The sequence below is a fragment of the Meleagris gallopavo genome, chromosome 29, assembly GCF_000146605.3.
Source record: "Meleagris gallopavo isolate NT-WF06-2002-E0010 breed Aviagen turkey brand Nicholas breeding stock chromosome 29, Turkey_5.1, whole genome shotgun sequence".
Classification (NCBI taxonomy): Eukaryota; Metazoa; Chordata; class Aves; order Galliformes; family Phasianidae; genus Meleagris; species Meleagris gallopavo.
Window position 1 is genome coordinate 3471202 of NC_015039.2, and position 13739 is coordinate 3484940.

General features: G+C 60.7%; 2 protein-coding genes across 2 annotated transcripts in view; one reads left to right on the top strand and one right to left on the bottom strand.

The window, feature by feature from the left end:
• Positions 1 to 263: 263 nt before the first annotated feature.
• SRCIN1 (SRC kinase signaling inhibitor 1) lies at positions 264 to 12534 on the bottom strand. The gene is made up of 17 exons (XM_010724620.2): positions 12258 to 12534; positions 11752 to 11950; positions 11275 to 11368; positions 10076 to 10881; positions 9792 to 9884; positions 9646 to 9689; positions 9197 to 9375; positions 8909 to 9084; positions 8618 to 8748; positions 7913 to 8060; positions 6727 to 7039; positions 6116 to 6365; positions 5869 to 6023; positions 5618 to 5770; positions 5005 to 5133; positions 2495 to 3619; positions 264 to 682 (listed from the first exon to the last, which is right to left on the bottom strand). Exons 1-17 carry the CDS (start codon positions 12517 to 12519, stop codon positions 530 to 532), a joined length of 4410 nt encoding a protein of 1469 aa, XP_010722922.1. The 5' UTR covers positions 12520 to 12534; the 3' UTR covers positions 264 to 529.
• A 348-nt stretch (positions 12535 to 12882) lies between these two features.
• Positions 12883 to 13739, top strand: part of ARHGAP23 (Rho GTPase activating protein 23) — a gene marked incomplete at its 3' end in the record, with an annotated part of 11751 nt that continues 10894 nt past the window's right edge. The window contains exon 1 of the mRNA XM_031557034.1: positions 12883 to 12891. Coding sequence (XP_031412894.1) covers positions 12883 to 12891 — 9 coding nt within the window. The remainder of the gene's footprint in view (positions 12892 to 13739) is intronic.

A 13739-nucleotide genomic window follows, 5' to 3' on the forward strand; every position in this document is an offset into this window, starting at 1 on the left:
AGTGGGGAGGGGAGGAGGACAGGATGGGGGAAGGCTGGGTGCTGCCCGCGTGCAGGGAGGGGCAGTGCTGGGACCTGGGGCAGGAGAGGGAGGGCAGGAAGGAGCAGGATGGGGCTGTGGTACCCAGAGTGCAACCAGTCCCAGTGACAAGGATGGGGATGGGGTCGGTGCTGGGTTGAGGACAGGCACAGTCCCATCCCACAGCTCTCCTCTTCCAGCTGCTGTGGCCCCCGCCCCACCCCACTGCCCCATCCCACCGCCCCCCTCCTGGCACAGGGGGATGCACTGCAGGGCTCCAGCCCCCACCCATAGCACCCCCTCCTCACCACAGCTCCAGGTGCTGGGCTCACCCAGCAGCACCCAGCGTGGCACAGAAGTGTTTCCTGCACCCCCTGCTCAGCAAAGAGCTGCATCCCCCATCCCAGCATCCCACTACAGTAACCTCGTGCCCACCACCCCATAACACACAGTGCAGGGGGGGCAGGGGCCGTGGGCAGCCTGCAGCTGGCCCTGCTGCTGGGAAATTGCTCTAGAGATAGGCTACCTGCTGCTGTCCCTGGATCCTCATGTACTCCATCCTCTGCTTGATGTGCTTGCCCTTGTCGGGGCTGCCCTGCTGGCTCTGCTTCAGCCTGGATGCCGGGTTCACCATCTTCATGGGCGGGATGGAAACACCACCACTCTGTTGGGACAGAGAATTTGGGGAGATTAAAAAGTTCGGAACAGGGGGAAACCCACAGCAGCACAACCCGCAGCCAGGCACTGCGGGATCCCAGTCCTCCCAGCACCACAGGGCTGCGGGGCTCTGCCACAATCACAGCAGCCGAGGAGGGGTCATCAGCTCCGTGTGCCACAGGAGCCCAGGGAGCGGGCAGGACCCACCGCCAGCCCCTACTGCCACGTACAGGGGGGTGAGGAGCAAACACTGGGGGGTGGAGGGTAGGAGGAAAGCACCCAGCCCCAAAAAAGGACAGGAGGCGACGGCAGGTGGAAGCAGATTCCAGGTGGAAACGACGACAGTGGAAACGCAGAGGTTTTTTATTAACAGGTTGCAAAGGCTGAGATACAAAGACTCGCAAGAGCAGCAGCGGGAGGAGCGCTCTGCATCGGCACCCCAAAACCCCACCTGCCCTGTGCCAGCCTGGTCTGGTGGCCAAAGCGGCACCGCTGTGCTGCCCCAAAAGCACACACAGGATGCTCTGGCTGCACCAGGTCAGAGCCAGCAGGTTGTTTCTGGGGTCAGATCAGAAGCATTGCTGCCTGCATGGAATGCCAGTGCCTGTCCTCCTTGCCCGTGCTCTGGGACCCTCTGTGCTCCTTTGGAACCCCTGAAACCATTGCACAAGGGGTCCATCTCCCACCTGCATCCCCCCACATCCAGGCAGGTGCTCGTATCTGAGCTCACAGCCCTCTGCCCTCACCGTGCAGTGCAGCCCCCCCTGCCCAGCCCTGCTCTCAGCTTTGCTTTGGGAGCACGCATGTCAGCCACGGCCATAAATCCACCCCATGGCTCTGCTCCAGGACCCGACCAGAGGAGAACCTGCAGCTACACCCACTGGAGAGGGCTGTTCCTGCAGCGAGAGGCCCGGTGCAACCAGGAAACAGGGCTGAGATAATTGCTGCAAATGAAAAAGGAGATTCATTCAGCAGCGCTGATTGTTAATAAAGGAGCAGGCTGACTTGTGAGCGGCTGGGGGTGGTTCCTCTCCCCCCCCCCCCCAAAACTCTTTTTCCAGTTATTCAGCAAGCCCAGTGGCTGCTGCAGATTCCAGCAGAAACCCATTTGGATGGCGCTGGGGAGCCTGAGCTGTGATTTAATTAGGAGAAACATCTGCTGCTCTGCAGTCACACTGTAACTGCAGCTCCTCGGAAAAGTGCTCGTGCAAAATGGGATGGAGAGGAGCTGCGTTCCCATTCTGCTCACCCAGCACCAGGGCACACCAACAGAACTCATTCCTTGGGTGCCCAGCAGCAGGGACAGACCCTGGGGTGTGGGATGTGCGCACAGCAGTTGCCCTCCCAGGGTCTGAGGTGGCAGCCCCAGCCCGGGGGGATCCGTGCCCCCTAACCAGTAACAACAGCAGCGTGGGATCCTCCTGCCACCCACCGCCTGGAGGGTGGATCAGCCCCCTCCAAAGCCAACCCCTGCTGGCTCAAATGAGGGTTCCATCTCCAAACGCTGCTCCTGACACAATGGAGCTGCGGGCTGTGAGCGCAGTATTGCACAGCCCAGCACCCTGCGTGGCACATTGCAGCCACCAGGGTGGGATCCAGCCCTGGTGCACAGCCAGGAAGGTGCGAGGTGGCAGTGGGCAGGTGGGTGGTGCTGCTGCTGCTGCCTTTACACGTCAGCTCCAAAAGGAGACGGGGTGCCGCACCTCAGCTCTGCCTGGAGGTAGAGTCACAGAGAGGGAGCAGGTGGAGGTGGAGGAAGAGCAGACATCAGAGCAGATCCGAGGGCAGAGCACGGCAAGAGGAGTAACAGGAAATAAACCTGAGGCGTGCTGAGCTGCGGCTTGGGAAGCAGAGGAGGTTTGGTGTGGCTCAAGGATGGACTCTTGGCAGCATCAGCTTTGGTCTGGCTGAGATCCAGGGCAGTGCCATCATCACAGTGCTCACTGTGCCCCACACCATCCTCAGTCTCCTGGCCGGTAACCCTGGCTACTGCCTGTCCCAGCAGTCCTGCAGGGAACGCAGCCTCAGCCGAGCGCTGGTTGCTGATCTCACTGATGGTCATCTCCAGCTCACGGATGGTTTCTTCCAGGCTATCCAATCTCTGGTAGGCACCTTCACAAATCTCCCTGCTGCGTGGTGACATGCTGTGCAGGGGGGACCCCTCTGCTTCGCTCCTTCCCTGAGGAGTGGGGCTGTGGAACCCCTCAGCTGCCACCCCCCCCTCTCCAGTCCCAGCAGAGCTCTGATCCTGCACTGCCACACACGTGGGGTGCCCAGCCTGGCTCCATCTGCTGCCCTGCAGGGCTGGGGGGCACCTGGCTCTTGGCACCGGCGTGCTGCCACGCTGCTCCCTCCGTGCACATCCAGGAGGGAGGGATGCATCCTGCCCAGCTCCATCTCTGGGCTCTGCATCACCAATGAGCTGCGGGGCGATGCTGTGCCCTTCAGTGCCCGCACCAAGGGGGAGTGCCACGACCGTCCCTTGGGGACAAGGAGCCAAAGTGCACCGAGGAGAAGCCTTGCTGCCTTCGTGCCTTCTGGTAGAGTTTGGAGCAGGGTCTCCTCGTGCTCCTGCTGCCGGCCAGCTTGCTCTGTGCTTCGGGACAGCCGGGACCTCGCTGTGTGCCAGGGGGAACCTGCGCGTCCTTCCCAGTGTGCGGGGTGCAGCGCTCAGGGGCTGCAGGGCTGCGGATGGAGAACTCCCAGCTGCACACGGAGACCTGCTGGGGCTGCTGGCTGACACTCCACCTCTCCTCCCCACCTCGGCTGTGCGCTCCCCTCCTGCTCCTCCTCGGCCAGCGGGATCCCCGTGCTCAGAGCAGCGCTGTTCCACCACCACTGTGGGTTCGGGTTCGGGGGACGGCGGTGCAGAAACCCACTGGGTGAGCACAATCTGCGGGAGGGAGAAAGCCCTGCTCCCCGGGGCTGCTGGGGCTGCCAGCTCCTAGGTAGAGAAGTCAGACAGATTAAGGGCCTGGGAGCAGCGTGGGATGCTGTGCTGGGGGGATGGCAGCTGCTTGGGGAAGAGCACCCGGGTTATTTCGGGTCCTGCTGTGCCTCCAGGCATCGCTGCAAGGATTTGTTCAGCCAGGGAGGGGCTGCTCGAGCACTCCCCATGGGTATACCCACGGGCATGGCAACTTTAGAGGAGGTTTAGGCTACAAGTGAGCTGGAGTCTTCAGCGAAACAGACCTGGTGCTGCTGCACCTCCCCGAGGCGTATGGGAACCTGACTGCTGTGGTCTGGCTGAGATTTCTCTTGCAGCAGTACAATTGTGTCAGAGCACAGTGCAGCCCTCTGCTGCTCATCCCCGTGCTGCTCTCAGCAGATCTGAAGGCAGGGATGAGCCCTTGCAAATGAGCTGCAGTGGGTGCCAGACCTTTAAATCCCTGAGCAGCAAGAAGTCACCTGGAACAGCCTGTCCTTCCTCCCCTCACCTGTCTGTTACAGTCCCAGGGATGTGCAATGAGCTGTGCAGCACCCAGGGGATTGCAGCAGGCCGTGCCCTGCAGGAGAAATGCTCTGGCAGGAGAACTGCTCCCCTGAGCTGCAGCAGTGAGGCCTCAGCTCCACAGCACAGCACTGCCCTGAGCAGGGGCTGCTCCAGCGCCTGCCCCACTGCTCTGCTCCATCTCCTCCTCACTGCTTTTCTCCATCCCATCCCACTGCTCTGCTCCACCTGCTGACACCATTGCTCTGCTCCGTCCTCATTACTTTGTTCCATTCCATTCCCACTGCTCTGCTCCATCCTCACCACTTCGCTCCATCTCAACCACACTTCTCTGCTCCATCCCACCCCCATTGCTTTGCTCTGTCCCTGTTGCTCTGCTCCATCCCTGCTGCTCTGCCCCATCCCACCCCCACTGCTCTGCCCCATCCCATCCCCATTGCTTTGCTCCCTCCCTGCTGCTCTGCTCCATCCCTGTTGCTCTGCTCCCTCCCTGCTGCTCTGCTCCATCCCATCCCCACTGCTCTGTTTCATCCCATAACCAACACCCAGCTCAACAAAAAGAGATGAGATGCAGCCCAGGGCTCCCAGCATCCCCTCCCCTCCCTCCTGCAGTGCCGTGCATCGCCGTCTGCAGCCCCATTCAGTGCCATCAGAGCAGTGATCCCACCCCAACCTCTGCCCCAGGGCTGCAGCCCCGTGCCACATTGGTGCTCGGTCGGTGCCGCATCGGTGCCGTACGCGCAGTGGCAGTGAGCAGAGGAGTGAAGAGAAGCCATTAGTTGGTTAAACCGGATAAGGAAGAAGTGAGTTAAGAGATGGGAGAGGCGGTGGTTAAGTGCAGCCAGCCAGGAGGAGATCTGCAGGAGGAGGGATGTTACCTTCCATCCTTCGGCTGCAACGGAGGCTCCATTGGGCCACATGTCTGCGTGCCCAGGGGAGACGGCAGCCGCGAGAGGATCGTAACGGAGCGTGGGGAGGAAAGGGGAGGCAGAGCTTCTCTGAAACACCTGGGAAGTCAAACAGCTGCGTTGGAGGAGGGAGGCACAGCGGGTGGGCAGAGATGGAGCCCAGCCAGGACAGGGCTCAGCACTACCGGGGGGCAACCACTGGTGGGAGAGCATCATGCTGTCCCCATGTCACCATGGATGGAGTGAGGACGGGACGGCACCCACTGTGCTTTGTGTCCCCATGGATGGGATGAGGATGGGGACAGGATGGGGACAGTCACTGCGGCACTGAATGTCTCCAGGGATGGGGTGAGAATGGAGACAGCCACTGATGTCCCCATGGATGGGATGAGGATGGGGACAGGATGGGGACAGGATGGGGACAGTCACCGCAGTGTTGCACGTCCTCATGTCCCCACGGATGGGGCGAGGATGGGGATGGCAGCCACAGTGCTGTGAGTGGGGATCTCTCCCAGAGCTGCTCCTGCAGATGCCTGGAGTTGGGTGGGCCGTGCTTCCCGTGCCCCCACACTGCTGTGCTCACCTCCAGCTCCGCGATGATGCGGTCCTCATCGTCGTCATCTTTGATGGCAGAGGCGATGATGGGTGGGGTGGATGCAGGTCTCACCACCTCTGACACCGTCCGTCTCAGCTTCACCTGTGGCTTCTGGGTCTCCAGCTCTTCCGATTCTGCTTTCTGTGGGGCAGCGAGGGGTGAGGGACTGCATCCAAGGGGTGACCACCGTGGGGTGACCACCGTGGGGTGACCACCAGGTGCCCAGCCCCACCACCCACCTTCATAAAGCCAGGCTCCTTCTTGCTGGTGACGATGACTTCGCCGCTGCGGGTGGTGGTCAGCCCATGGGATGAGGGGAAGCTCCGGCGGGGTGGGGGTGGAGGTGGTGATTTGGAGGGTTTCTCGGTGCGGTACCGCGGCACCGTCAGTTCATCTGAGCAGAAAGCAGAGCTGGCACCAAGCCCTGCCCCTGCCCTTGTCCCAGTCCTGCACAAACCCAAGGCAGCCCCCTTCCTCTCCCCATACCTGAACCTCTGCGGCCATTGGGGTCCACCTTCCCCGTGGATTTCTGTGCATGCTGAGGCTTGGATGGTTTATGCTCTGGCGTGGACGCGGCGCTGCTGCTGCCCGTGGTCTGCTTGTGCTTGGCAGCAAACTCCAGGTCGGGGATGGCCTTCATGAGCTCAGCCTGCGTCTCCTCCAGGAGGCGGTTGATGTCCTTGGCACTGTATTGGGTCAGCGCTGCCCGCTTCTCCTCCCAGTCCCTCTCAGCAGCCTGTGACAGCACAGCCCACTGCAGCCCTGCCCTTATGGGCAACGTGTGACCCCACTGTCCCACCACCATCTCCCCATTGTCCCACTGAATCCCGCTGCCCCACAATCTCCCACAGCCAAGCCCACACCAGTGCTGCTCTAACGCATCATTGAGATGCCCCCAGGCCGTGCTGGAGCCCCCCCTTCCCCCCACATCCCAGTTGCACGTTGGGTCTCCCCAATATTTGAGGCTCCCCACTATTAAGACGCTCCATCAGCTCCAAACCCACGAGGGAGGGTGCACCCCAGTTTCAGCTGGATGCTCCAGTGGGGTTAGAGCCATTAGAGGAGCCTCCCAGGCAGGAACCCCCCCGGGCTCTTACCTCCACAGACACAGCTTTGTCTGCGCTCTTCTTACTGGGCGTCTCAGGACCCGTCTGGGTTTTGGCAGGCACCATCTCTGGAGCCCGGGAAGGGTTATTGCTCTTGGAAGGGTGGCTCTGGGTCTGGGGGGGGCTGTGCCCAAAGCTGGGCATGCCCAGGGGTTCAGTGCCAGCTGTCAGGTGGTGGAGGCTCACGGGGGGGCTCGGGGGCATCTCCAGCTCCAGCCCTTTGCTGAAGTCTGTCTCGGGGGCCATCTTCTTGGGGGATTGGCTGAGGTTGTTGGGGGGGGTCCACACGCCCTCATCCACTTGCCTGCAGGGGACAGAGGGAAGGCATTCACTGGGTTAAGTGCATGGTGCTGGCACTGGGTTACAGCACCATCCTGGAGCCCTCTACAAAAGCACACAGCTCTGTGTGCATCTGCATCCCCAGTGCCTGCTCTCCCACAGCAGCTCCTCCACCTGCCTGTCCCTCTGCACGAACCTTGCAGGAAAGCAGCTCTCTCCAAATTCCACCCCTCTGTCAGATCTGCCCAAAATCGCCTTTGGACTCAGAAGTTATTAGGGAAGGAGAGTGACAGGTAGGCAGATCAGCGTGCTGTGCCATCAGACGAGCTCATCTCCATACAAACCAGGCTAGAACAGCGCCCGGGGCGAGCCCAGCAACACAGCCTGCCCCAGCAGTGAGCTCTGCTGAAAGGTCTCCTAATGGGAACGGGCAGGTGAGCTCTGGAGATGGCTTCCTCCACTCCAACAGCTCTGCTCCTCAAGAATGAGATTTCTGGCCACGTTCAGTGCTCCCATCGCACCCAGATACACGGCCACATTTTTTCAAGGTGATAAGGAAGGAGCCGTTTTCAAAGAGGGGCTCCCACCTACGCTCTGAACAGCATTGGGGGCATTAGAAATCAGATTCAATCCACTGGGGTTGGGCTTGATTGGTCCGTTCCACTTTGGGTCATTCAACCATTCTTTTTTTTTTTTTTCCTTCCTAATTTCTAAGCAGAAAAATGAACCTTTTGTCAATTGCTCTGGGAATTTCCATCCACAACTCAGAGAGGACAGCAGCACAGGAGCACCCAAAGGCCGTGCGCCCCGAGGTGCAGCCAGGACACCCTGCCGTGGGATGCCATGATGGGGAGGACACAGAGCTGGGTCAGAACCAGGGGTTGGGTGCAGAGCTCACCTGCGGATCTGGGTGAGTGTGTCAGTCACCGTCTTGCAGCGTTTGAGCAGCCCGTCGAGGCGGTTCGGCTCCTCCTTGAGGAACTTCACAGCTTCCACCTCCACCCGCAGCACCACCCGCATCTTGCTCTGCAGGCTGGGGAACTGGGCTGAAGGGACAGCGGGGTCACTGAGAGCACTGCTGCCATCGCATCTGGATGGAAGGGTCTCAGGGAGCCCGGGCTGCTGCCTCTTCACCTCCCTGTGCTCACCATCCCATCACCAACCCACCTCCCATTGGCACTGACTGCAGCCCACGGGCACAATGCTGCCTGGAGATGGGCACTCGGTCACCAGGACCCACAGATGTCCTGCTGGGGGGCACAGAGCAGCTCACTCCCTTTGCTCAGCATCAGGCAATCTCACTGCAGGAGAGCAGAGCTGCTGCCACCCCTGTCCTGTGCCCTCCCCTTGTCCCCACTGTCCTCGTGTCCTCTTGCAGCCTCAGTGACTGCTGCCAGATCCGGAGCTCTGCCACTCTGCGCTGAGAGACGGAATGGAGAAAGCTGCAGGAGCAGCAAAATAACAGCGGTGTGCACAGGCTGGGGGTCAGCATGGGGAAGGGGCAGCAGTGCCAGGCACAAGCGAGCTGCCGGGAGGACTTGTGTTGATTCTGGCAGTTGGTGGAGCACTGGGGCACTGGTGCAGCCCCATGGCCCCCGCTCACCCTTGAGGTCTGTCAGCGTCTCCCCGAGCTGCTTGAGCACCACGGCCTTCTCCTCCAGCTCCTGCACTGGGATGAGGCGGTGGTTGTGCGCCAGATCCTTCTGGATCTTCTCCACCGACTTCTCCAGGTCACTGTGAGCACAAAGCAGGGCGGGATGGCACCAGGTCCCCTCAGAGGGACCGAGAGCCGCGTTGGGGACAACGATGGCACCAGGGATGGGGACGGCACCGGTGGAGGATGCGAACCAGGGAGGGGGGGGTGTGGGCAGCAGGATTCCCACCCCGTGCTCACTTCAGTTGCTGGGTGATGAGCTCCTCCTCGTTCAGGTACCGCAGCCTCTCCTCCTCCACCAGGCTGCGCTGGCGCTGCAGCGGGTCCTCGTGTTTGCGCATGGTGTCCGTCACCCGCACGCTGATCTCCGTCTCCGTCCGCCGCAGCATCGTCTTCACCGTCTCCTGGTTCTGCAGCTGGGGGGTTTGGGGGGCAAAGCAGGGTTGGGTGGGCTGCCCTGCATGAGGTCACCGGGAAAGGGGCGTTCTCTGCCCCCGGGGTTGGGTCGGGTGACCCCACGGTACCAACCTGCAGCTTCTTGAGCTGCTGCAGCTGGTTGCGGAGGTCGCTGGCGTTCTGCTGCAGGTCGTGGAGGTGCAGCTGCATGTGCAGGCGGGTGATGGCTGTGGGCTGCCCTGCCGGCGTGCTGGTGGCAGAGGGTGGGGGGGGTGCAGGCACTGGGGTCCCCATGCCGCTGCGGCTGGTTGCTGTGGGGTGGGGGAGACGAGAGGAGGATGCTGGGATGTGGAGCTCCAGTCTGGGTGGGTGGGCTCCCCACAAACCCTCTCCTTCCCCACTGTGTCCCAGCCCAGCAGTGCTGCTGCTTGGTCCCCAGAACTGCCACCACCTCTGTGCTGGAACAAAAGTGAGCCTGGAGCTCCCAGCGTGGGATGGGGACAAGGACCCACAACATCCCCAGGATGTGGGGATCACCACTGGGGGGAGAGGGATCTCCAAACCTCTCCCCAGCCACTTACATGCTGATGGGGGAGTCCCGCCATTGGTGGCTTCAGTTTTCTCACTGCAACAAAAGAGAGGAAGGGGTGAACATGGAGCACAGAGGAGCTGCCCAGAGGAGCCCCCCAGATCTCATTCCTCCCCTCTCTTCCCCCCACCTCCTTACCTGGGGGTCTCAGCCTCAGAGCCACGGAGCAGGGCACTCTGCACCAGCCCCGTCAGGCTGGCGATCTGCTTCTCCATGGCCTCCATCCTCTCCCTGCGAGGACAGGGGGTGAGGGTTAGGGGTAGTGACACAGTTAGGGTTAGAGGCAGCACTTCACCACCCAACCCTGTGCTTCTGTAGGGCTGGCAATAGGGAACCTTGCCCCGCTCCCCAGCCGTACCCAAAGACAACCCACCCGGCGGAGCCCAATTCCACAGGGAAACCTCAGCGGGGCCATTTCTCACCTCGTTTCTGTGTCCTTGGCTGGCACTGGGGAGCTGAACCCCGAGAGCGGACGGTCCCCAGGGCCAGGGAACAGCTCGGGGGGTCCTGCAGCACTGGGGTTGCGAGGCTTGCTGACCGGGCTCTCCATGAAGACAGAGGAGCAGGAATCCTTGCGGAAGGACTGCCGGACGGGTGAGGAGCGGCTGGGCGGCCCCGAATAAGGGCTGTGCGGGCTCTGCCCCTCCACCATCTTCTGCGGGGAGGAGGGGGGCATGCGGAAGCCCAGGCCGGGTCCGTACGTATCGCTGTAGATCTGTGCATTGGGTTTGTACAGGCTGTCCTCCAGCTCCGTCTGCAGCGCAGCCGCCGAGTAAGTGCTGAGCGAACGCACCGAGCCCCGCTTGTACAGCCCCCCCGAGTAACCAAAAGGGTCCCCCATGCCGGCCAGAGACTGCGTGGAGGTGATGCTGAGCCGCCCCTCGTGCACCATGCCGTAGGGATCGGCGTACAGTCCCTCGTTCTTCACCAGCACCATGTTCTTCCCTGCCAGGTCCTCGTCGGGTTTGACGTCGCGACGTTCCAGGATGGCGCTGGGGCTGGGAGAGACTCCGGGTGCTGGGGGAAGGCTGGCCAGGCGCTCGCCGTGGTGCACCGGGCTGCCGGCGTAGGAGGGTGGGCGGCCACCGCTGTAGGACATGCGGGAACGGGAGGGGGATGAGGACTGCAGGACGGGTGGGGGGGAGCCTGAGGCCAGGTGGGGGGCAGGGGACATGTTGTTCAGGCGGCGGGTGGGAGAGGATTCCCTGGAGGTGTAAACCATCTCCCGCTGAGGAAAGAAGAAAGGATGGTCAGCACTGCATCCTGCTGTGCCCCGTCACCTTTTCCCTGCCTTGGGGGTTGCAGCCCCGAGGACCAGCAGCCCACGTGTCACCCCCTGGCTTTTGGCAAATGGCAGCTCCCTCCTTCTCCTCCGAGAGCGGATGATTCATTGTGATGAATCCCCTAATTATCGCGTTTATGACACCCCGCTGCCAGGCCCCAAACATCCATTCTTTTAAAGCAAAGCTTAACAATGCCAGGACTGGGGAAGACGAATCGCAGCCATTACTTCTTCCACAAACACATGCAATCGCCATGCCCTCCTCATCGCCCTCCTGCCTTGCACCAACCCCAGCCCCACACCGGGGTGCTGCCCACCCCCCGATCCCCAGCCCCTTACCCTCAGGTCACCATTGGTGATGTGCGAGGCAGGGAATGAGGCATAGAGCGGCTCTTTTCGGTATATTTTAATGATGCTTCTGTCCTGGATGTCGCTGGAAGGAGAGGCAGAGCCATGAGGAGAGCCCCAGCAGTCACACAGGGCTGCACCCGTGCTGCTTGCAGAGCCCCAAACCATGTCAGCGGTCCCAGGGGGAGGGTTTGGTGGCCGTGCCCAGGCAGGAGGCACAAGACAGCAGCACCAGGGGCTGCTTTGGCTCTGCAGAGATGAATGAGCACCACCACACCAACCCAAAGCCCTCCACCATCTTCAAGGAAGCCCTTTCCCATTGCAAGGGTTGTCCCACCCCCATTGATTGGGACGGCAGAGAGGCTTCCATCATCAGCACGTCTCTGAGATGGATGCGCTCAGTGCTCTGTGCCAGCAATCAGGGTCTGTGTGCTCCTGAGCTGCCCCCCAGGTCTGTCTGTCCCTCACCGGACATCCTCCAGCTCGTAGAAGACATTGCGGGACTCGTCCTTGATGAGGATGGCGGTGTTGGGAGACTTCAGCATCCCCATGGTGAGCTTCTGGGGGAACATGTGGACGATGAGGGCGTGCAGGGTGTCCATGCTGCTGATCTCGTGGGTGATGTGCACACGCCTCGTCTCATCCCCAAACTGCAGGAAGAGGACCCCTGGAAGCAAAGTGAGCAGAGAGCAGTGGGGTGAGCCAACATCTCCACAGCTGCTGGGCTCACACGTCCTGGTGTGATGCTGCACCGTGGGCAGGGGTTGCATTTCCCAATGCATGGATGCAATAAGCAGTGCTGCACCGTGGGCAGGGGTTGCATTTCCCAACGCATGGATGCAATAAGCAATGCTGCACTGTATGCAGGGGTTGCATTTCCCAACGCATGGACGCAATAAGCAGTGCTGCACCGTGGGCAGGGGTTGCATTTCCCAACGCATGGATGCAAAAAGGCTGGGGCAATGCTGGAGTACCTGGGGAACGCAGCTTCGTCTGGCTGGTGGAGCGGGACAGAGGCAGGCTCTGCCGAAACCGGTTCATCCTATTGAAGCCCAGGGGCAGCTCTGCTTCCGACATGGTTTCCAGGGATTCAGCCGAGGCGAAGGAGAGCTTGGCTTGGTCAGCCAGGCCAGGCTGGGAGCCCTGTGAGTGCCGGGAGCTCCTGGTCTGCAAGAGGAGCAGGAAGGTGAGAGCCCAGCACCCATCCATGCCCTGCACCCACGTGTATGGCCACATACCCCTAACCCCGCATCCCTGCACTGCTCACATGTGTTTTCCACATTTCAAAGCCATTCCAAGCAACTCACTGCAATAAATCCAGCGCTGGCTGGCTGGTTACAGAGCCAGGAGTTGCACGCGAGCACAGGAATAACCTTAGCAATTACAGGAGGTTACACATCCATTACGCCAATGAACCAGCTCCCGGGATACATAAATGCCCAGCTTCTCCTAGAAGCAAAGCAGCACTGAGGTTTATGGCTGCCTGAGCTAAGGGAAAGTAATGGGTTTGGGTTTACAGCAGTAAAAATTTAATATGCCAGGAGTCCAATTTCACACGGCCAAGTGTATTTCCTCTGCATAAAAGCTGAGGGTATGGACATGGGTGTTGTGAGCTGGTATCTGTGGGCTAAGCAAAAAGGAGTGCATTGGGAGGAGCGCTCGGACAACCCCTGAGATCAGCACTCAGCACCCAGCACAGCTCAGCACCCAGCTCAGCACCCAGCTCAGCACCCAGCCCTGCACAGCTCCATTTCCCAGACACAAATTTAACACTGGCAAATGAACCCAGGAGAACAAACAGCTCCCAGGGTGTGGAAAAGGCGGCGTGGAAGGGACAACAGCTCTGTTCTAAGAGCCAAAAGAAAAATCAATACGAAATGATAACAGCCATCATCATCATTTAAATTAGACATTAATTGGAGGATTTAATTAATCCTGCGGGGCGGGGTTTTCTAGAACTTGAAATGTTCTCGCTGTAGCTAATTGCTGGAAAATTGACTGCTTCGTTTTGGTGGTGCTGTTTGAAGGCAGAGCTTGCAGGCAGCACAGATGCTTTGCATGCTGCCATTAGGAGAGGTTTCCTGCAGGAGGGGAGCGGGGCCAGAGCAAAGCAGCACTGCACATGGGGGGGCCCTGCAGCAGCAAAAGATGGGGGGGCTCAGGGCTGACCCCCATCCCCAGTGCTCTGTCACCCTGGGGTGAGGTTTGGGGGTCTCTGGCTCTCTGTATCCTCAGCACAGCAGGATGGTGGGGATTGCTGTTGCCATGTAGCATCGCTGTTGCTATGGGATGTGGTGTGTGAGCATCACAGCGCTGCACCCTGCTGCACTCTGCAGGGAGAGCAGCCCACCCCCCCTCCCCAGGTGAGCCCAGACCCCTCCTGCCCTCTGCCCCACAGCTTTGGCTGACCTCAAGTAATTAAGCTGCTCTGATGGAGCTAATTATGGCATCCACCA

What these genes read in the sequence shown, in the direction of transcription:
- SRCIN1 (XM_010724620.2), bottom strand. Translation starts at nt 12,519, where the DNA reads ATGTGGCCATACACGTGGGTGCAGGGCATGGATGGGTGCTGGGCTCTC. An exon ending in GACGCTGACAGACCTCAAGG is followed by an intron (nt 8,061 to 8,617) that starts GTGAGCGGGGGC and finishes CTGTCCCTTCAG; the next exon opens with CCCAGTTCCCCAGCCTGCAG. An exon ending in TTGCAGCCGAAGGATGGAAG is followed by an intron (nt 3,620 to 5,004) that starts GTAACATCCCTC and finishes TTCTCTACCTAG; the next exon opens with GAGCTGGCAGCCCCAGCAGC.